This window comes from Ammodytes marinus (genome assembly GCF_949987685.1).
Source record: "Ammodytes marinus genome assembly, chromosome: 9".
Taxonomy (NCBI): domain Eukaryota; kingdom Metazoa; phylum Chordata; class Actinopteri; order Uranoscopiformes; family Ammodytidae; genus Ammodytes; species Ammodytes marinus.
In genome coordinates, this window is record NC_137213.1 from 26,287,543 (window position 1) to 26,310,257 (window position 22,715).

The 22,715-nt window shown below is 40.2% G+C and overlaps 1 protein-coding gene across 2 annotated transcripts in view; it reads right to left on the bottom strand.

Moving 5' to 3' along the window:
• The window catches only part of tep1 (telomerase-associated protein 1), a 29,478-nt gene that overhangs the window by 3,164 nt on the left and 3,599 nt on the right, over positions 1–22,715 (bottom strand). Inside the window, exons 6-53 of one of the 2 annotated variants that reach the window (XM_080034383.1) lie at positions 22,411–22,548; positions 21,855–21,926; positions 21,420–21,535; positions 21,189–21,346; positions 20,657–20,766; positions 20,420–20,498; positions 20,101–20,293; positions 19,185–19,476; positions 18,787–18,939; positions 17,555–17,614; positions 17,280–17,401; positions 16,735–16,800; positions 16,256–16,399; positions 15,522–15,813; positions 15,055–15,176; positions 14,763–14,876; positions 14,417–14,534; positions 14,134–14,322; positions 13,735–13,892; positions 13,404–13,545; positions 12,845–13,024; positions 12,218–12,310; positions 11,555–11,690; positions 11,131–11,290; positions 10,547–10,680; positions 10,087–10,175; positions 9,494–9,608; positions 9,284–9,310; positions 8,844–9,054; positions 8,393–8,513; positions 7,967–8,091; positions 7,536–7,635; positions 7,257–7,412; positions 6,752–6,964; positions 6,149–6,205; positions 5,875–6,010; positions 5,340–5,591; positions 5,061–5,212; positions 4,379–4,486; positions 3,958–4,062; positions 3,684–3,813; positions 3,471–3,556; positions 3,057–3,183; positions 2,563–2,699; positions 2,044–2,165; positions 1,518–1,661; positions 825–924; positions 317–428 (exon numbers count right to left, since the gene is read on the bottom strand). In XM_080034383.1, the coding sequence (XP_079890509.1) occupies positions 317–428; positions 825–924; positions 1,518–1,661; positions 2,044–2,165; positions 2,563–2,699; positions 3,057–3,183; positions 3,471–3,556; positions 3,684–3,813; positions 3,958–4,062; positions 4,379–4,486; positions 5,061–5,212; positions 5,340–5,591; positions 5,875–6,010; positions 6,149–6,205; positions 6,752–6,964; positions 7,257–7,412; positions 7,536–7,635; positions 7,967–8,091; positions 8,393–8,513; positions 8,844–9,054; positions 9,284–9,310; positions 9,494–9,608; positions 10,087–10,175; positions 10,547–10,680; positions 11,131–11,290; positions 11,555–11,690; positions 12,218–12,310; positions 12,845–13,024; positions 13,404–13,545; positions 13,735–13,892; positions 14,134–14,322; positions 14,417–14,534; positions 14,763–14,876; positions 15,055–15,176; positions 15,522–15,813; positions 16,256–16,399; positions 16,735–16,800; positions 17,280–17,401; positions 17,555–17,614; positions 18,787–18,939; positions 19,185–19,476; positions 20,101–20,293; positions 20,420–20,498; positions 20,657–20,766; positions 21,189–21,346; positions 21,420–21,535; positions 21,855–21,926; positions 22,411–22,548 (6,466 nt within the window). Of the gene's footprint in view, positions 1–316; positions 429–824; positions 925–1,517; positions 1,662–2,043; positions 2,166–2,562; positions 2,700–3,056; positions 3,184–3,470; positions 3,557–3,683; positions 3,814–3,957; positions 4,063–4,378; positions 4,487–5,060; positions 5,213–5,339; positions 5,592–5,874; positions 6,011–6,148; positions 6,206–6,751; positions 6,965–7,256; positions 7,413–7,535; positions 7,636–7,966; positions 8,092–8,392; positions 8,514–8,843; positions 9,055–9,283; positions 9,311–9,493; positions 9,609–10,086; positions 10,176–10,546; positions 10,681–11,130; positions 11,291–11,554; positions 11,691–12,217; positions 12,311–12,844; positions 13,025–13,403; positions 13,546–13,734; positions 13,893–14,133; positions 14,323–14,416; positions 14,535–14,762; positions 14,877–15,054; positions 15,177–15,521; positions 15,814–16,255; positions 16,400–16,734; positions 16,801–17,279; positions 17,402–17,554; positions 17,633–18,786; positions 18,940–19,184; positions 19,477–20,100; positions 20,294–20,419; positions 20,499–20,656; positions 20,767–21,188; positions 21,347–21,419; positions 21,536–21,854; positions 21,927–22,410; positions 22,549–22,715 lie in introns of both variants that reach the window. The other variant, XM_080034382.1, reaches the window with a different exon arrangement.

The window sequence follows — 22,715 nt, forward strand, 5'->3', positions numbered from 1 at the left end:
TATATGGCTGTTCCTGTTTCTATTCAACTGCAATTAAATGTATTTCAAAGGGGTTGGAGTTAATGAAGAACTCATTTTTGGGGAGAAAGTTTTATCTTTTATTAAAAGTTTTTTTTTTTTTTTTTTTTAGTTTTTTTCTAATTTTTCCTTGTTAATATTTTCACCTTATGCACTTGGGAGCCAGGTAATAAATCAAATCACCATCAAATCTTCCAGCCCCTTTGTTTTCCAAATGCTTTGTGGAGTGGAGAAGCTAGCAACAACTATTAACTGTAACAGTGGCATTGCAAACCGTGTGAGTAGGAGATGTTAGTACCTCTGTCCACAGTCACAGACGTTATCAGACTTCCTTTCTGCTCCTCCTCCTCGGTCTGAAGGGCCATGGAGCTGAAAGACCCAATCAGATCATTCTTTGGACCCATGGAAAACTGAGGAAAAGGGGACGGAAACATTGATTAATATGTACAGAAAATAAATAAAATAAAGGTTTGACTTCATTTGTAATGTAGAGACTCCTTAGACATAAAAAAAATTAAGCTTTTAACTAGTGATAACTAGAATCTAAACTGATAAACTGAACTGGTATTATCATTTAAAGTCGGAGTCAGAAATTCAGCGCACACACAGTACGGACAGGCAGCAGATCGTGAGGGAATTTTGACAAGCGTTCTCCACAATCGCTGACTCCACCTTTAATTGAAGATACTATGTTTGTCTTTCATGAACAAATCTCAGAGCTACCTACAACAAACCTTTTTTAAAGAGTATAAGTAATTTTTCTTAGATAATTGATATCATTGAGAGATCATATTGGCAAAACTCACAATGAAGCCGATGTTAACCTTTGCGTCCTCTTCGCCCACCAGCCACGCGCTTTTCTCATCGTTTCGGATCAAACCAAAAATCCTGGTTCTTTGGCTCCAGCTAAATGACAACAACACAATGTTAGTTGATTTATTCTGGGGCTTGAAATAAAAATGAAATCAGTCAGTTCATCAGACACAAAAACTCAACAGCAACATAATATAAATATATGTCAGTAGAAGGCTGCATTGAAGGTGGAGTCAGCGATTCTAGAGAACGCTTGTTGTCAAAATCCCTGTACGGTCACAATCAGTGAATATCTCCTCACTCACACAATAATGACAGGCAGCGGATTGTGAGGTGATATTCACTGATTTTCAAGAATTGTTGACTCCACCTTTAAGACAAACACATCACTATATTTGAAAACTTTTCAGAAATAAGATCTATCCATAAAGCAAGAAACGTCTGTCTGTCTGTCTGTCTGACTGTCTGTGTGTCTGTGACTCGCATATCTCTCTGAGTGTTAGTCAGATCGGCCTGAGCTTCCGGATATTGCTTGCACACGACACGAAGGTGTGCATCCAAGTTTTTTGGACGGGCACTGCACTAGTTTCTTTAAAAGTTCAAAAACCTAACAATCAGCTACAACATCCCGGGACACAGATTGGTTCATTTGGTTGATGCAGTGCACTAGTAGTACGCAGTGTTACTTGGAGACGGTGCTGCGCCATTTGACGTCCTCGTCAGATTCAATGTTAAATATCGTTCCATTCTGTGACACTGCGATCAGCACGGAGCAGTAGATGAGACGCACCACCGGGTTTTCCACTTTGTACGTCTTTACCTTCACCAGGCTGTAGGACACAAACACAGGACAGGACGGGACAGGACGGGACAGGACAGGCGACTTAGTGTGTGGAATCAAACTCATGTCAACTTATTTAAGGTCTTCCATAAAAAAAAGTATTTTCAAATCACCCAATTTACCTTCATTTTATCACACATTTCACAGATGAGCTTTAAAACCTTTAAAAGTGACACATTAGTAATATCTCTTCAATCTGCTATCTATCCATTTTGATATATCCATCCATCCATCCATCACAACACAATGTATTGTTTTAAAGTTAATTAAGCCCTCTTGGCCTTTATATAAAAATGTGAACAATTAGACATTCTAATGTGCCTTTTCATGACCATGAAAATGAGTATTGTAAGTCTATTTCCGTTGTTTACCTTGCTGTGCTGTGTTGTTGATTACACACCAGCTTCCAAATGTCCACAGCAAGTTTCATGTAGCCGACAGCGAACTGGTTATCAGGCATGGAGCAGATGGCTGTGACGGCGCTGTCTGTAGTCTGATACCAACAAACAGACATAGGGCATGATACACAAACACAAATAAACATGCAGTACATGTGTGGAGCATACATGTATTATTATTATAACCTTTATCCAACCAGGAGAAACCCATTGAGATCAAAAATCAATTTTTTCATGGGGTGACCTGGCCCAGACATGCAGCAGCATAATAAACACTCATAGCAACAGACAAGAAACACACAAGGACAAAGTTAATAGAACTCAAATAAAGCAACGCAATACCCATTACATCAATTTGGAAGAGCCATTTTTGCAACCAGGAAAAGTAATTGAAAACATTGCCATCTTAAAAAGTCTGCCTTCATTTCTTTCATTTTGGACTTAGAAGCATTTAACAGGAGACATCATTTTCTCCGCTGTGCCTGTCTTCACCTGCTTGTGCCCAATCAGGTGTTGGTATGTGTTGTGCCAAATCTCCAGCAAACCGGATTCATAACCAGCGAGAAGCAAATCATCTTCGTGTGAGTAGCACAGAGCCGTGACTGTCCCTCTCAGGCTGCGAGGAGGCTCTGAAAAGACACAACACACACACACACACACACACACACACACACACACACACACACACACACACACACACACACACACACACACACACACACACACACACACACACACACACACACACACACACACACACACACACACACACACACACACACACACACACACACACACACACACACACACACACACACACACACACACACACACACACACACACACACACACACACACACACAGTTTTTTTTTTTGTTTTAAAGAAAGAGCCACACACACATACCAGCACATGCGGATACACAGGTAACCAGGTACCAGTCTTCTTCAAAGAGAGGTGACTATTAAAGTAAATGTAAAGTTTTAACCTTTTGTCCATGTCCAGCTCCGCAGTGAGCAGTCTTCAGAAACAGTGAGGAATACTGGGATTCCTTCCTTGCAAACGACTCCATGTATCGCGCCGTTGTGGCCCTGGAAGGTGTTGAAGTGCTCCACCTGTACGCAAAGATACGAGATGTGACAAAAAACGAATTGAGACAGTGTCCAAGATCATGGTCCAGGATCTTATTAAGTTGTTTTCTCATCAATTTATATATATTATATTTGATTATTACTTTGTCCTATGTTTTTTAATTTGTTAAGTATATTTGGACCATGCCGCATGGTCATTTAAATAAAAAATTATTTATTTATTTATTGATTGATTGATTGATTGATTGATTAATTAAAACTTAAAATAGGCATAAATGAATAAAAAATTAAATCATGTTTAAGCGACAGACCTGTAGTGGTTTCCAGAGCTGCACTGTGCCGTCATCAGACGCAGTCAGAACAGTCATGTCTCCCGGTTTAGCTTCTTTGTTCTTGCCTTCAAAAAATAGCAGGAATTTAAAACAAAAAAAAACAAATATTAATGTCAAGGTAAGGCTTTTGATATTGCGGATATTATAATATGAAATAAAGAACGAGACACTTGATAGGAGACACTTGTTTACCTGTGTTTGGCAGCAGGGAGCAGTGGTGTATGCGTTGCTTGTGTGCGGCGATGTGGCAGATTTCTATGTTGGTTTCCCAGCTCCAAACATGCAGCGCTCCCTCTGCACAGCTGGCCATCACGTACTGTCCCTGCACACATTAACAACAAATACCAAGTCAATACTAAAATCATTCTTAAAAACAATCCGAAAATGCATTTTTAAAGACCTGTGTACAGTATTTTTAGATGTCTTTTTTTTCTCTGATAGATAGACAGATGTATAATGATCTCACCAGACAGCAGACAGATGTGAGGGGATTCTTCCAGGAGATTTCTTTCAGACGTTGTCCCGCCTCCAGATCCCACAGACAAAGCCGCCCATCGTTTGAAGAGCTAATCTGGAACAGGTAAACAAACACTCTGTAAATAACATCATAGTAACATGTCTCTCTCAAGTAATAGCTTTACTCAAAGGCAGAATAATGTCATTTCCTTATAAGACTTTTATTTTAAATTTTTGTTAACTTTACTAATGTGTATTCTATGCTTGATGTATTTTAATCTTGATGTATTTCGTGACCCTGTGAAGCACTTTGATTGGCCTGAATTGTGTCTGAATTGTGCTAAATAAATAAACTTGCCTTGTAAAGATGAGAATAATGTTATTTCCTTATAAGACTTGTATAAAAAAATTAAATGTAATGTTATATTTACCACACAGTCTTCCGTCCACACACAGCCGGTGATCCAGTCTCTGTGAGAGTGAGGCAGAGACTTGGAGAGGACGGCAGGAGACAAAGTCATATCCCAAACCACCAGCGCCTGAAAACAGAGAAAAACCAGAACTACATCTTTAATCAACACCTCATTCAAATAGTTTCAAGATACAACAGCTTAATAGGGCCATTGTAGGAGCTGGAGAGATGGTTATATAGTCCAAGAAATATCTCAGTGAATACATTTAAGAGATTTTTTTTTTCTTTGTCAAGGAACCATATTGCTTCAATTATGCCTGCAGTGGATGACCAAATCAAACACATACACTTCTCAATCGGATTTAGCAATAAGAAAATACTTTTGTCCCAGAATTACATATTAAAGTTTGGTTTGTTAGAAGCTTTACAGCATGGAAAGAAACGCAATAGCCTCTCTCATCCCTTAAAGTTAGTTAGTGTTTAGTATAAACACATCACATTAAGAATCAGGACTTACCGGTTTGTACATATAATAATGTTGGAAAATTCTTCTTGAAAATCTCTAAATGCTGTCTCCCAGTATATTGTGTCATGTTGTTGCGTATCGCTATAAAATCTGTTTGAGTCCAACACTTGTTTTGCATCGACACATTTAGTGTCTGTATCAAAACAAGTCATATAATCTCACAAACACACTGTACCTGATCTTTCCCACCAGAGAGCAGCTGTTCACCATCAGGACTGAAAGCGAGACATGTGACGGCTCCACTGTGGCCCCTCAAGATCATATGAGCGTCCACACAGGTGTCCACGTCCAGATCGTCAAGCAACCACAGAGCGATGGAGAAGTCATCTAAAAAGGGGAATGCAGGAGGTGTAAATGTTAATAAAGAAAAAATCCCGCAAGTGAAATTTTTTTAGAAAAGGAGACCACTACAACACGAGCGCTTCCGTGAGTCATGTTTTTCATCCACACTCACCTGCGGCTGTAGCCAGGTATGTGGAGTTTTGTGCCATGGAAAGGACGATGCCTAAATGAGCAAACAACCCCCACATTTCCAGGCCTCCCATCCATCCCTCGTCTTCTGGGCTCTTTTTCTTCCAGACCCTCTGGCGTTTGTCGCTTCCAGCAGAAACCAACATCTTGGGTTCGTTCTCCTTCGCATCCAAAAAGACCCACAAGAGGCAATATACGGACACATCCAGGTGCTCGGGGGCCCAGATCTCCTCAGCTGAGGTTAAAACAAATAAGTATTATATAGCTATATATATTTATATATAAACTATTTGTAGTATGCCGTAAATGTGAACAAGAACTTTCAAAAAATCATTGACAAAGCCACTAGCCTTGTTATTTTAGTTGAATCACTCATACAGTTTTTGTAGAAACCTTTCTAACCTCCAATTCAAAACTAATACAAATTTCCTCTCTGTTCTAGAAAGTAAAGAAGTTAATAAATAAAGAATCATATATGTACATAAATACATGTCTATATTCCTAGCACATAAACAAACCTGGGTTGAGACTGAATAGTTTGATGCCGGCGCCGTGGTAACCCACAGCAGCATAGTCCCCGTTAGCAGCCACACACAGAGCAGCAGGGTCAGACTGCGCAGACTTCTGCTTCTTCAGCGGAGGCTCCGGATCGCACTGGAAAATACATGATAATAAGTAATGTTACAACCTGGCAGAGTATTTATTTTCTGTTCAACCAAAAGGCAGGTGGCTTTTTTTCAGAATGTGAGATGAATAAAAATGAGCTAATAACAATAATGAACAAGATCTTACCTTGACCCTTTTTAATGATTTGACAGAACGTCCAAGTCCCCCTGACCAGAGCTGGAGCTGTTTTGCAGGAGGACAAGAAGAATTCACTTCAAAATAAAGTGACAATGTGCTATTAAGAGGTCATTTCGATTGGGTGCTCGGCCTCACAAGAAGGACTACAGTTTGTTTGTTTTCACTAAAGCAAATTCAGAAAGAAGGTATTCTTTTATATAAAAAGAAAAAAAAGAAAAGTCATCTCTCCTAATGTCATCAGGATTATATTTCTTTTAGAACACATATGCAAGTCCTTGATAAACAACACATCATCATTTATTTGCAATTACATTTTGGTCAATTAAGAGTAGTTGAGTCAGTGAAGTAGTATTGTTAACATATGATAATAATCCAGCCAGTTTAATGTCTCTGATCCATTTTTTTTTTTACATTTTATTTAACCTTTATTTAAACAGGTAATGTAATTAAGACACAGGGTCTCATTCTCCAGATAGACCTGATTGGGAAAATAAAACAACAATCAGTTACAGACAGACAGACAGACAGACAGACAGACAGATTTACCAACAGCAAACAGTATTTAAAGGTGTTTCGACAGTGAGGTCTCACCGTGTGATCGGCCCCGGCACTTAGCAACATGCTCCCTCCGTCCAGGAAGGCCAGTCCCTGTGTGGCTCCGCTGTGAGCCTGGAAACATCCCACACAGGTGGAGGTGTTGACAGCCCAGACCCTCACCTCCCCACACACCGACCCAGAGACGAGCATCGAGGACTGGGGAGAGAAGGACAGGCTACGCACTGAACGCTGGTGACCGCACAGTGACTGAGAGAGGAAGAGAAATAGAAAATTTAAATGTCTATAACATTGAGCATTAAACTTGTTGAACATTCCTTGAAAAAAACATTACCCATAAGGCACAAGTGAAATACTTGTGCAAAAGTAGTTGGATATCACTTGCTGTTACTTTAAAGTGTCAATACTATAATTTTCATTAATTTTAACTAACTATCTCCGTCAAAAATGATTGCTTGTATTTTGAGAGAGAGAGAGAGAGAGCATGAATCAGACTGTAGCACCTGTTTGTGTAGCCTTGTCCCTAACGATAATAACTTACCGTTAGAGTTTTATTCTGGAGCCAGTTCCATAGAATGACGTTCCCGTCCCAGCAGCCGGCAGCCAGAAGGTTTCCCTCGGGGTGGAAGGTCACACAGTTCAACGGGCTGGAGCTGAGCAGAGACGCTACCTCGCTACCTTTAGTAGAGGACCACACCTGAAGAGCAAACATTAGATCAACATAATTAAGAATAGGTTACGCTGACGTGTTTGATAAACAATAACTTTGTCTTATTTAATAGCAGTAAAGTCTTTGAATGGAAGTCGGTTTGAGACAAACTTTGAGCATGAAGTCCAGCGACACGGTTGCTAGGTGCTTCCTGTCTGCGGTGATGTCACTGGCTGTGATAGTGTTGGTGTGGGCCTCGATCAGAGCCGTCCTACAACGAGAAGAAACACGTGTTTAGTTTATTCCAACATCATTAACACAGACGCAGCTCATTTTAAATTGAACCTCAAAACATATTCATTTAGAAAGGCTTTTGAATACACAGTTGTGGCTTGACATTTTCCTTTGTTCCTGCTGCTTTTATGAAAGTTTTTCTGATTTTACTGTGTATGTTTGTTGATACAAAGCGCTTTGTAAATCTGCTGTTCGCTCTAAAGGGCTGTATAAATAAATGTTGATCCATTGATTGATTCATTAAGCCAAACAAATACTGAAACCACACGATAAGACATTCGTATCTTCCCTCCATCTCGTCCCCTCACCTGCAGCTGTTTGCGACGTCCCAGATTTCTATCCGTCCGTCAAACGAGGTCGTACCCAGGCGACCGTCATTCAGGAAGACGCAGCTCGAGATGCCGTCACAGCTGCTCACCAGAGATTTCACTTCCTGTTCACAGCAACAAGGGAGTTGATATTAGGTAGACATGTTTATGTCATGTTTACATGTCAGCAGGATTCTAATTTTAAACCATGATGTAAACACAAAACTTGGTCACTGTAATTGGGGTAGGGGATTAGAGAAACCCAATATGCATAGCAAAATTTTCGGCTAAATGTGTGACACGATAAAAATTAAAATAAAAACCGACACAGGGAAGAACATACACCAAATAGAGGTTTTAAAAAAAAAACACATGTCCACAGTAAATGGTGTTCTAAACCTTTTATATGTTATCTTTGGTTCCTACCTGTCCGGTCTGTGTGTTGATGAAATGCAGTGTTCCCCGTCCCGTGCCGACCACCATCAGCTCTGCCTCAGGACTCAGATACAAACAGGTCGGCTCAGAGGAGAAGGTGGACACCAGCTCACTGCAACCAAACACAGGAACAACTATCAACGCATTCTTTATATAAATCCCTATCTAATCAAAAATTAAATGTGGAGTCGGTGATTCTGGGGACTGAGTGCATGTTGACAAAGTCCCTTTTTGTCAAAATCAGCGAATATCTCCTCACGGTCCAATACTATAAAATAAATCCAGTGTTAATGCACAGCTTCAGCTCTGTAAAGGGGCATGTTTCTAGCCATGGTGGGCCCCCTTTGTTTACATAGCCTTTGTGAACATTCCAGTTTACAGAGCCTACGCTGTATATTTTGATAAAAAGCGATTTTGATAACACCTATAACCTGCTGCTTACCTGGTCTCCTGAAGGGACTGACTGTCATTGTTTAGCAACTCCACTGCCCGGACCCCTCCTTTACCCATCATGCATTTGGCCCAGAGGTGGGCCGCGGTGCCGGGATGCTCGTTTAGCGCCTGTTGAACAAACAGAGCCGGCCAGGAGGAGAGCAGGGAGCCATGGCGACGCAGGAAACTACGACGGTCGTCAAGACTAGACTGAAGGCTGACTGAGAACGCAAAGAGAAAACATGTCTGAAGATGGAATAAAACACACTTCTTTTTTTTAAGTTAAATGTTTAGTTGACAAAAGCATAAAAAAACATATAGGAACATTACTTGACAAAATAAAAAAATATTCCAAAGAGAGAGTTGTCATACATTTCTGGTATCACACAGACAAAGGCACCAGTAATTTTTTTAAATATGAATATCTACATAAAAATAAATCAAACTTACATGAGGGTGCAGACCACTGCTTTTCGTCTACAAGAAAAGGTTACAACGAGAGGATACAGATCTTAGGATTTTTGATTTAGCCATAAATTATCAAGTGGAGGTTTGTTAAATAAATGTGAGACAATGTATTTCAGCGGCATACAAGCATATGTTGATTAGGATTAAAACGGAGAATCATCTAACAACTATCACAGTATAATGCATACTCACCATACAAGCTGTAGGTCTCCAGGAGTTGGTGCAGGAGCCCGTGGCGAACATTAGCATACAGGAAGTAGTAGCTGGAGAGCAGCGAATGAAGGGCCTCCGATTGGCCACTTTGAATCTAAACAAAGACGGACAAAAGGGAGCAAGAAGTTCAAATCGAAAATCAATTGACTGTTGATTTTCTGGAGAATGTTTTGGGCCTATAAAGTTCTCTCTCTACAAGCTACGTAAGCTCAACACCAACACAGTCAAGAGTGCTTAACATACTCTCGGCTTTCATTACATTTTATTGCAGGGTTCTCAAACACTAAATAAAACTGGAAAGGAGGGACTGAAGACAGTAAGAGGACGTAGGCATACTAAAATTGAAATTAAGATTGAGTGATAACCGATGAAGGTTTACCAATAAAATAGAACAAGTAAAAACCACCGTCAGTCTGCAGGTTTTTCAGAAACAATATCTATAAAAATAATATATAGTGCTTGTTGACTGTATTGCAGGAGACTTGTTTTAAGCTTCTATATCCAAGCGCCAAAGTACTATCGCTCCTACTGTGTAGCTGTTTAGTTTTGGGTGGTGATTGAAAAAGACTAACCAGGTGTGAAGGCAGGTGCATGACAGAGTCGGCCTCACAGTGCAGGAAGGTGTCTGAGCCCATTGGGTCAGATAGCGCCCACAGATGAGCTGTATGAAAAAAAAGTGCAGTGTTACAAGACTAATTTAAACATTCAGTGACTTGATAAAGGAATGGGTTATGGATTTTATTGGTGTCTTTTCTGCATTGTGCAGACATTGTACAATTTGTGTGTTTGTTGAAAATTAATTTGAAAAAAAATATGAGAATTCGTTATTCCAGAGTTTAATCAAAATAAGATTTATACTAAATATGTTTTCCTACACTTTTTATTATTTTGAATACATTGGTGTGTTTCTCAAAAGGTTGAGAACTTACTTTTTTTTTCTTCAAATAAACAAGCAAAGAAAAAAAACTTTTGTCCCAGAAAACAAACACATACAGTGACTTATACTGACTTCTAAACACACTGTTACTTTACCTGCCAGTACCAGGTGTGCTCTGGTTCGGTGGGTTTCTGTTGGGAGGAGAAAGTCCTCGAAGGCGCTCCTCATCTCTGGATTGGTCAGAGCCACCAGGTCGTCAGTGTCATGGCAACGAGACGAACCAATCAGACTGCAGATACAAGGAACCAAACAGGTTTAATATACCATCCTACTTTTTCTTTATCTATAATTCATCTTTAGATCTACATAAATAAATATATACTTATATTCTAAAATGGGAGCAACTGAAGACCAATTGAAGTATTTCTGAAAGACAATTTTCTCCTTAATGTGTTTTCTCTCTTTAATGTCATATGGTGATGAAATATGAATGTTGTCTTTAATTTTAGTGCAAGAGCAACATGTATAATTGGAAAAATAAAACCTGAAATCCTAAAATAAAATAAATTAAGATTTCTGCTTATTCTAGTAGAGTCATGTAAAGATAAATACTAAAATGTGTCTATTTATCAACTTGTTATCAAATTTTCAAAAGCAACCAAAGTCATCTGGGGGAAATTTTACCAGAATCTGTATCTTATGGTTATGGTCCGCTTTTAAATTCATATTGCATTCGCACCTTTGTAAATTCTGCACTATGCGGGTGAAAGTTGCCATGGGGATGCGTCCTTTGGGCTTCCTGGACAGCTGCAGTGCTTCCTGCCATGTGACCTGTACGTCGCGTGAGAACAGGTCGTTGCATGTGTTCAGAACAGAGTACAAGTCTCTCTCCCTCAGCCCTGTAGATCAAGAGGAGAGAATGTTGAGGCAACCCAGCAAATAATATATTAAAAGCTCTCGCTGTATTGCAGTACATACCAATTTAAAGTAACTACGAGAAACAATCTGAATTGATCACTCATTAGTTATTGAAGTAGCTATGAGGAGCTTTCAGTTTTTGTTGATACTAAAAATTAAACTGTTTGAAAAAGTTCCTCATAGTCACTTTTACCCCATTGAACACACAATAAAGTTAAAAATTCATGGTAAAAAACTCATCTTACCATTGTTACTGACGGTGAGTGCTGCCAGTGCCCAGCGGAGCCCCAACATGTCTCTGTACTGAACACACAGTCTGTCCAGGCTGAAGAGCACCAGCTGGCTCAGGGAAGGAGGCAAGTCCTGGAGGCTCTCCTTCAACTGGGACATGGGGACAAGTATCGTGTCATCATTGTATTTAAATCAACAAGTTAATAATTGCGTGCATACACCAAGTTACACAAATTATTTAAGGCAAGACACTGCATTGTTTATTCAACCTCTGTTTGATGTTTGGCTATTTTGCTTCAATAACATGTCTTCTTTCATACAAGTATAAATAAAAGGTCCGTAATGTTCATTAAGATGTATGATTTACCAGACCTTGTCTGGTAGTGTCAATGTATATATTTCCTATACAACCGTCTTTAACAGCCATTATCTCAACGTTAGTTTTCAGTAGTAGTTTTCAATAGACTGAGCCAAATATCTCAACTTTTAAAGCATTTACATCAACTAAACTTTCCATTAACTTCCACAACTAATCATTTTAGAACTATTCTGAAGGTTATTACAGAAAATGTGTGCATTTTTAAGACCTGTACATAGTATTTTTTTTATTTATAAAAAGAAAAAAAGGCTGTTCAAAATCTACTCAATAAACATTTTGGACAAAAAGTGATATTAACCTTATCAAAGGATGCAAAGTTCCTGAGGTCTTCACAGGCCAGGTGCAGGTAGAGAGGACTCACTGCTCCCTTCTTCATAATCAGGGTCTGGAGCTGTACAAGTGGAGATACAAATACTGTTTAGTATCAATGGGAGCACCAGACACAGAAACACAAATTGGAGATATTGTTATTACAGGGTACCCCAAGGGATGTTTTTGGTACCTTTTTACTGCCACTTAAAATGGAATTGAATGCCAAAGTCAGGGCACACTGTCTAACGCAGGAAGGATATAATGGAAATTCTGATGCATTTAAAAAGGTACTTTTAATAAAGACATTTTTAAAACTCATATTAATATATCCACATTGATATATTGTAACAATAGTTTTGAGAAGTACGTGTGTACAACAACAAAATCAAAAAGTGCTTATATGTCACATAACGACCCCTCTCCAAGTATTAAAAAAAAAGGGTCAATCAAAAAATATAAGACCTTTGTAAATTAAAATCAATACTTTGCAGTAAAATTCAACACTTTTTAGGCCTTATTTTTAGAATATTAGATTCAATGTTTTTTAAAATAGTTTTTAAGATCCCGTGGGTACCGTGTAACATGTCTGCAGTTCAAAACATATGAGAAAAACCTGGTTGTTGAATGCAGAGTCACTGAGCTTCTTCCCAAACGAGTCCAGTCCCCTCTGAACTATCTCCTTCCTGTCCGGCACAGTCAGCTGTCCCAGGGCAAACAGCATGGCGCCTTTCTTCTTAGCCAGCGTTTGTAACAGAGCTGCGCTGGATGTGACACTCACGACCAAACACACACCCTGACAAGGAAAAAAAGAGTGAATCGCGTCAGGCCTTTAAGTTGGTCCGTTCTGTGCTACTGTAGAACCATGGCAGTGAAACATAGCGGCCTCAGCGCCCCGCTCCTTTGTAGATATAATGGGCTCATTCTAAGATAATACAAAAAAAGTTTTATTTTCAAGATTGAATGAATATTATGATCCATTTCTAACAACCTTCTACTTGTGTTCTTAAAAATAGCAATACATTCTACACACTGCACCTTTAATCCCATAAATATACAAGGAGACATGGATGTAGAAATTCATCCAAACCATGCACTCTTAGTAAGATACGCATGTCTTTAAACTGGCCAAATGTTGATTTGTACAAGTTATAAAGTAATAATACATGACTGACCTGTGGAAGCTGCTGTGGTATCCAATCAGAGCACAGCTGACCTCTGGCGTCTCCAACAAGCTCCGCCCCGTCAACCAGCAGCACCAGAGGGCTTTTCTTCTTCCTGTCACTCAAACTGGAGTGGAACTCTGACAGCAGATCTCTGTGATCAAACGTAATTAAAAAAAAAGTAAATGTCACAGTTAGTGCACAGACAATATGACATACCTGTGAATATTTAAGGACAATTCAAATACATTAAAGGTGTCAAGTCAATAAAAGAAAAGATCCATAAAATAATGAATCATAAAATACACAAGTAATTTAAAATCACAAAACTAAATCTAGCTACCTGTAGGAGCGGGGTAGAGGTGATTCCTCCCCAGTTTCCTTCATCTTCCTCAGCCACTGAACGAGGCATCGCAGCAGGTTTTCCACGGAGCGAGCTGATTGGCTGGCAGCTGCAGAGTAGGAGATGACATCACCTCTCAGGGCGTCGGCCAGAGCGGCCTGAGAGGAGAGGAATAAACATGCGTTCAAATCAAATTTCAAAAATCATCTGGTTCCAGCTTTTCCAATGTGTGGATTTGACACTTTTTTCAATGGGTCGGAAAACTGAAACCTTTTTGGACGTCATCTTATTTTCAAATAAGTTGTGACATTTATATTTTTTTCTAAATTTCATGAAATTTTTCATTCTTAATCAACTGTTTTAGAAAAAAAACTGTCAGATTAATCCATAGTCATTTACCATGAAGACGGTTTTCCCCTCTCCTGCTGCTCCCCCCACCACCATCATCCCTCCTTTTGATTGGGCCTTTTCCACTGTCTCCACGGCAACAGCCAGCTGTTTGTGTCTGCCAAAGAACTGCCTCTGCAGCGCCCCCTGGTGCTTCTCCTGCTCCACCACATCGGACACGGCCTCCGCCTCGCCATCCTCCTGACACACGGGCAAAATAATGACAAGTTTATCTCCACGCCACACAAATGAGGAGTTTGCAAATGGAATTGATTGTATCGTCAGCGTAACTAACTTCCACAAACTGCTTGACGACAGCCGTCCACAGGTCTTCCAGCACGACCTTTCCAAAGTCCTCCAGGTTTTTCAGATACGGCTTCCCCTCCACTACACCTCCCCACTCACACGGGTAACTACAGTAAAAAAAAAAAAGACAAGTAGGCTCAGCTAAGACATTACAATTATGTTTTGAGTGGTCTAACTTGAAATATGCCATTTTTCCCCTCCAAAATGTCAATAAAGAAAATTAATGGATTCGATCGAAGAAATACAACATTCAAAAATAAAAGTCAAAAATTAGATATAATTCTAAAAGTACGGTAAACTTTCATGGCAGAACCGATGTGAACAAAATCACTCACTTTTCCGTGACCTTGACATCACTGGCCCGGATCCTCATCTTCAGAGAGGCCATTTTGGATTCAGCCTCTTTAGATTCAGGAACAAAGTCAGACTTCCAAGCAACTGGAACTGATCTGAGAAACAGCGGAGGAATATGGAATTAAGACAGTAAGAAAAGGTTAAATATATTTCCATCAAACCGTGTAGGATAACAGCATTGAATCCAACTTCATGGAAACACAAATATTTTGAGCTAAAATAATGTTTTTTTGGAAAAGTTGAGATGTGTGAACGTGAGAATGTGTTGCATACTTGGTGATGTTTGGATCTCTGAAGTAGCAGAACATGCGTTGATGCGCCGTGTCGGGGTAAAGAGCCTCAAACTGACGGATCTCCATTTCTGTGATGGACAGACCTGCCGGGGCCGACGCCAGCTGCACACAAAGATAAAAATTAAGTTTATTTTTCAATATTTTTCTGAAATTCAAATTCACATATTTTTAAATATATATTTTTAAATAAAAATGTTCCCCGGTCTTGGAGAATAAAGGAGAAGTTGTAATCCAAATCTCAGTAAAAAATGGTTCTTGCACAGAATCAGTGCCTCACTTATATTCATTAATTCAAGCCGAGCTAAGGGTCTAAGGGCAGGGTGTCATACTGTATGGAATGTAAAGTCCACTGAGGAAAATGTCTATTTGTGATATTTGGCTATACAAATAAAACTGATTTTATTTGATCTAATTAACAACATTAAATCTCAGAATGACAGGTCTTACCCAGCTGTGTTGTGGCAGGTCGGGGAGTTGAGGTGTGAGGGGCACCAGGCCGTACCTCTCCCCCAGGAGGCCCACCATCATCTGGCTGCGACAGACTTCAGACAGACAGAGCTGAGCGGCCCGGCCCGACTCCTCCTCCGTCACGCCCCAGCGCAGCTCCACCTCCTGCAGGTAGAGGCAGTGTGAGGCCGCGCGGCGCCGCAGCTCCGGGAACACACTGCGCACCAGCACGTCCCGCTCTGCGTGCATGTCTCTGAAGGTGGACGAGATGAACACACGCACACCTCGCCACCTGACCGACAGAGGAAGGAGTTAAAGCAGTGTGAGATAAGTGGGGTATAAAAACGTCTCCTGGCATTTAATGTTAGGTACAGAGTGTAATATTGGAGTATTTCAGCAGCATCTAGTGGTGAGATTCTAGATTGCAAGGCCACCTACAAGGAATTTACAGAAGCTACGTTGGCCTTCAACAAGACAAGAAGCTAGTTACTAAATGTTGCATAGTTACACCACTACCTCAAGTCTTTCTAAAATATCAAGTGATGAGATGAAGATGTATTTAGTTACTGATTCCATAATACTTCGTTTTCGTCTTCCAACTGTGCATTTCTGGCGGACACCCACTAGGACATAATGTTTGTCCGTTCTGTGCTACTGTAGAAACTCCCCGCTCCTATGTAGATCTACAAGGGTCATTCTAACGTAATAAAAAAAAACACTCAGACAAATATTACCTTAACTTGGGGCTGGCTGGTATTGCGAGGACACTGTCTGTGGTCTTTGGGCCTTTAGCGCCCTCTGGTGGAGGGATTTTGAACAGTTTGTCCAGATGCTCCACATGGTCCAGCAGCCGGGATGATCCTCGTTCTGCCACAAACCTGGTGGTCGCAAAGTTAAAGAAATAGTTTGACATTTAAATTAATTGAATTATGAATGACAGTTTATTGGCGAGGGTTAGAAGAGAAGATTGAGACATGAGAGTGATATCGATATTCTCATCTAACTTTGGGCAAAAAAGCTTTTTTTCCTAAAACATTTAAAACATCAACAAAAATGTTTTTAAATGAACAATAAAAGTTCCTTAATCCTACCATTATAATTGTATCATAATCAGAAAGCAGTTTGCTTTAAAGTTGAATTGCTATTCACATTTTATACATTTATATAAATCATCTAAATATGTGTTTCTTTGGTTTTGAATGAGCATTTTTACCTCAGCAATTGATCACTGAAGCCGACCAGATTCACAATGTTCCTGTCGGGGGATATCTCTTGATCCCTGCAAATAGTCAATACAGTAATTCAAGGAGGAGTCAGTGATTCTGGAAAATGTTTCTTGACAAAATTACTTTAGTCGAAATCAGTGAATATCTCCTCAAGATCCGCTACCTGTCCGCACTGTGTGCGCACTGAAAAACAATCTGGTGTTAATACACAGCCTAGGCTCTGTAAACGGGCATGTTGCTAGCTACGGTGGGCCCCTTTTGTTTACATACACTTTGTTTATATGCCAGATTACAGAGCCTAAATTGTTTATTAACACAGATTTCTTTTAGCACGCACACAGTAACGACAGGTAGTGGTCTGGACTGTGAGGAGATATTCACTGATATTGACAAAATTGATTTTGACACAAGCATTCTCCAGGATCACTTACTCCACCTTAAATGCATTAAGGATGAGTTAGAAACAGGACAATTAACTGTAAATCAGCTGAGAGCTAAATGCTAGTGAAAAGGTTAATAATCAGAGTATTACCTGTCGGACAAGAAAATGTTCACTACAAGGGCTTTGTTGTTTACGTCCTTCCTGTAGCAGTTGATGGCCCACTCCACGTAACTGTTGATATAGCTATCAGTCAGATTGATGATGTTGTCCACCTGAGATACAAAAGCAGGTGAGGAAGCATTGTGTTCAAATACGCTCAATGCTCACATTCAGGGAGTTTTACCGTAGCCGCTTTGAAGGGCTGTTCAAGCATTGCTCAACATACATAACATTAACTAAACTGCATTATGCACAAATAAACTCACCTTGTCCTTCTTGGTGAAAATTGAGGAGAGGAGATATTCTTTCTCTTTTTCTTCATCCATCTCGGTTTCATCGATACGCTGTGAGAGAGAAGAATTCATTTAGAAAAGGCAAAATTCAATGAGCAGAAACTACCTTGAAAACAAAGCTAATCTGTCAATCTACCAATGCAACAAATTCAGGTGTGTCCATCTGTATTAGATGTATACTTCTTAGTTTAAAGCCACTACGAGTAACATTTAAATATATTTTAAACAGCCATGTTTCCTCTGATAATCATAAATTACCTTTAACAGCAAACAAGACCATCAGTGCAAAGAAAGACGTTTTTATATAGTTTTTATTACTGCATTTGGTCTGGTCGCACACCCAGTCCGATTTTCGGTTTGCGCATGCAGGCTCTATGGTCACATATCCGTATTGGTAGCAGATTTCAGTGTAGCACAGCAACGCGATTTGAGAAGCCTATCCCTCCAGGTGAGGGAAGGGGAGCGGGAGCCTTGTTTGACGTTATTTGTCGCCATAATGACTGATAACGGGGCTGAACCATCAAAGAAAAAAAAGAGAATGCAATGAAGAAAAGCTAAAAGTGAGAGTGATAGACGGGCGGGAAGAGGGCGTTGCCAAGCAACGTGTACACAATTTCACAGGAGCGAAATAGACTGCAGTGTTTACTCCTAAATAAATGAGCGGTACTAAAACCAAGTTTACTTTGCTTCACCATCATCAGATGACCATTATTCATCTGAAATAGTCATTATTTACAACAACATAAACGCATTACCTCATCGTGATCCATACTAACTGCCGTCTCTCGTTCATTCGCTTTCTGTGAGGACACGGAATCTTTCAGCTCCGTGAGAGTAGTTAGGTGACACTGCATCAACTCATTGCAATCAGGTGTGTGTGGCACTGACTGGCATTAGTTGATGCAGAGTCACCAACCACTCTCACGGAGCCGAAAAGAGTCCGGTGCCCTCACACTTTATTGCGTCCTAATAATTTGACTCTCGCACGGCTGGCACGCGCTAGAAAACAGCTTTACGACAGCTGGCGTCGTAAAAATACTACCGCTTTTGTCCAAAGGGGCCGCCAACTGACAAAGTTACTCGTAGTGGCTTTAATTATTTTTGTAAAGTTGTTTGTAAAATAACTTTCTTAGAAGTAACTTTTTTCTGTTGAATAAATAGAAGAGATAATTTTGCCATAGGAAGAAAAATAAAAAGCGCCTTACCTTTATTTGCTTGACCACGCTCCTGACATTATCCAAAACCACATCTGACTCCAGCTTGACTTCTTTGGTCAAGTCCCAGCGAACTAAACAGATCCGACAGTCCTCTGCACTGCTACCGATCATCAGAGAGAGCAAAACTCCAATCTCCCAAACCTGAGACAAGGAAAATAGGGGAGATAAGTTCCAAGTTAAGTTGGTAATGGGTGGTGGGGAGGGGGTGGCTCTACCCTATGATGTCATAAGGGGAGATACATCTGACTAGGTATTTTGGACAAAAGGGAATAAGAAAAAAGAAATATGAGAAAAGTGCAATTTGCGTAATAGTTGACCTTTAAAAAACAAACACTGCCTCAAACAGCTCATATGTCAGTCTATTAAGAAGACAACTGGCCCCGTACCGATGGAGTGAGCGAGTCGTCATCCAGTTGCTTTTTCTTCCTTCTTCTAGACTTGCACTCTTCCTCCTCCTCTTCTTCTTCCTCCTCCTCTCCCTTGTCTTTCCCCTCTGGGTCCGGTGGAAGACAGAAATCCGGTTGCTTATCCAAGCCCTGACAGGTATCCATGGTAGCAGACAGCAGGATGACGGTCCGTCCGGGCAGCGGGGGAACGTTGTAACGACACGAGAGCTGCACAGCTGTCTCCAACGCTTTACGGTAACGGTCCAACAGAGCAACGGAGTACTGCTTCTGACTGGGTGAACACACACACATAAGGTTACACTGTATAACTAGGTACGTGACAAAAAAATAATAATTTGATTTTTTTTGTCTTTTTAACTGAGAAAATCAAATAAATGTTGCATCTTACTGAAATAAAAACTGTCTAAATACTTCTGAGAAATAGGACGTTTTTAAAAATCTTGCTGTATATGCGACTCAGAGTAATCTTTTACTAGGTTACTTATTTCCTATTGATGCCAAAATGTCGATTGATATACAGTATACAAAGATCAATTAAGTATGCTCTTGCGACACACAAAAACTTGCATGTTACACTACAACTTAATCGTTTACTTTATTCTCAACATTTAAATTTTTTTAACAACATTCCGACTTTTTTCTTGAAGTGCATAATGTAAAAAAAATCAAAAATAAACTCCCTTCTATCCTTTATTTTTTCTCACCCCTGGCCATATTACTCTGTACTTGACCCTGCCTGTGCAGTCACGGTTGGTGCACCTAAAGAGATTAACCTAAACAGATATAATTAACTGGAAATAAACTTAATTGGTACTGTGCTACTTCAGTCATTAGCATAAATGAAATAAACTAGAATAATATCAGAGTAAAAACTGTTTAAACTTGATTTTCATACCAGGCCTTGAGCAGCTGTGCCTTCTTCATCTTGTAGAGCCGATAGATAAACGGCACTCCGAGTGTCACCTTGATCCTGCTCCTCTGGGTGGTGTCCCAGTCCTGACGTTCGAAGCGTTTGCTCCGGGGAACCTTCTTCAGAATTCCCTTCAGGATTTCTTTAACCGGAGGGAGAGCTTTCTGTGACGCAGAGGCTGCAGAAAAGAGAGGCATAAAGTTAGGCTGATGTGTTAGTTTCCCTTCTTTCTAAACACTTGATAAGTATTATGCGGTACCCCGTCCTTGGAGTTTTTGTGCCACATGATGTTTCTGTATCTCACCCATAGCATGAAGCTCCATGATGACTTTGTAGGCAGCGAGGAATCTGAAGGGGAACTGTCGACTCTGAATCACGGCTTTCTGTACACACATAAACACAGATACAAGGTTACAAATCTGATTCTTTGTCTGAAAGTACATTTAAATACAAAATGTCATCAATTTGGACAACAACTCTCTGAACCTTTTACTAATGGTGTTAGAATAAGGATTTGGACGTGTCACTGCCGTGCCCTCACCTTATTGGTCAGTCTGCCCAGGATCTTCCTGTGATGAGCTTCACTGATTCCTTTAATGATCATGTTCCTCAGGTTCCTCAGCATGGCCATGAATGGAAGGGACTTATTGTCTGCACAGAACACACATTATTCATCAGTATGTGAGATCATAGACAGGTTTCTGTATGTATAGCTGTTTCATATTATGCACTAAGTAATGTACTGATATACAGTTATAACGAATATTCATGCATGTATTGTAAAAGTTGTATTAATTGCTTTAAAGGCTTTGGACTCAAAAAAAGCCAGCATACACAGAAAGTTATTCCTCCCATCCTCATGCACTTGTACAGTAACTAGTGATATAGTAATTACATTGCCTTGGCCTAGAAAGCCTGTGCATTTCGAAAATCTGCTGACACTGTCACAAAAAATGTGAGTAACAGTGATGCAGCTTGAAAACCACAGCTTGTGGGAATAAAAGCTTTAAATTTCCCTGTATAAATGATAGAAAGAGCTTTGTTAATGTGTGTTGCGTATGTGCTCCTCAGACCTATGAGCTTCTCCCAGGTAGTGGCCTTGTTGCCCTCCTGGCTCAGCAGACGTTCCCATGTCTCCGGCTGTTTGAGCTTCATCCTCTGCCCGGCTCTCTCCCGCTCCCACACGCCCCTCATCCCACTGTGGGTGAACGTCTTCAGGTCGGCGGGATATCTGTGAAAACACACACACATTGGCCCTAGGACAGGTGTGTGTGTGTGTGTGTGTGTGTGTGTGTGTTGCTTACTTTCTTCCCAGAATGGCCATAACGTGTTCAGCCGGGTCTTTGATGTGAATCTTCTTGATCATTTTCTTCAAACTGAACTCACTTTGCTTCTTATCCACTTTTCTGCCCCCCTCCATCTGCACACACACACACACACACACACACACACACACACACACACACACACACACACACACACACACACACACACACACACACACACACACACACACACACACACACACACACACACACACACACACACACACACACACACACACACACACACACACACACACACAACTAGTGTTTAAGCAGCAGAGCAAACTCTGCTACAGAAAAATTGCAATATACTGTATATGAAACATATAAATACAAGTAACTCAAAATGCAAAAACATTTAAAGGACAGAATGTTTAATTAAACAATAACAGAAGTACTGTATATGTAACTTACAAACTTCTTCAGCATAGTTGGATCTGATCTGAGCAGGTTGGCCCACTTCTGCAGCTGTTGATCAGTTGGTTTCTGGAAATCAAAGATGGTTTTAGTGGAATACCTTTAACTGAGATAGAAACCGCACAATGTTCCGTTCAGTTTTCACTGGAGGCGTTTGACAGTGTGTGGGTTTTACCACAGTGAAAAAGAAAAGAAAAAGCATGAAACACACACATTACTAGTACTGACACACTGTTTTTCTCTCTCTAATTACTGGCTGTAATATTAGTTCGATTTTACTCGACATTGACATCACAATTACGTTGGACTAACCACATGCATTGTTAAAATGTTTAGCATACATGCTAATTATCAACACCTGTATAATAATATAATAACAAAATGTGCAATATAAAAATACAAACAGTAAAGTACAGTCAAATACATGAACTTAAAAAACAAAGGCTGCATGATCAGACTACAATAAACCAGTCATAAGTTATTCATGTGGGCACTCTTGTTCTGGTTTTAACCATTGTTTCAGTATAATTTGGTTGATTAAAGGCTTCTCTACCTTGGATTTGCGCCCCTTGCGGTTGTGTTTACATCTGTGTTTGCGTGTGTTGTACTTGGCCAGCTGGTACTCGCTGAACTGCTTGAACTTGTCGGCCATGGCTTTCTTCAGGCACGATGGCAGGGATCGGCTGAAGCACTGCAAACAGACAAAAACATGGTGTTAAGTTAAGACTGGGGATAACTTAAAGGTGCACAATGTAACTTTGGCTGTGTCAGCGAGGCGACATTTCCTATGGTATATTTTTATGACTGAATAAACAGACTTTTCGTCACAGGAAAATTGGATCCCTGGAACACGGTTGG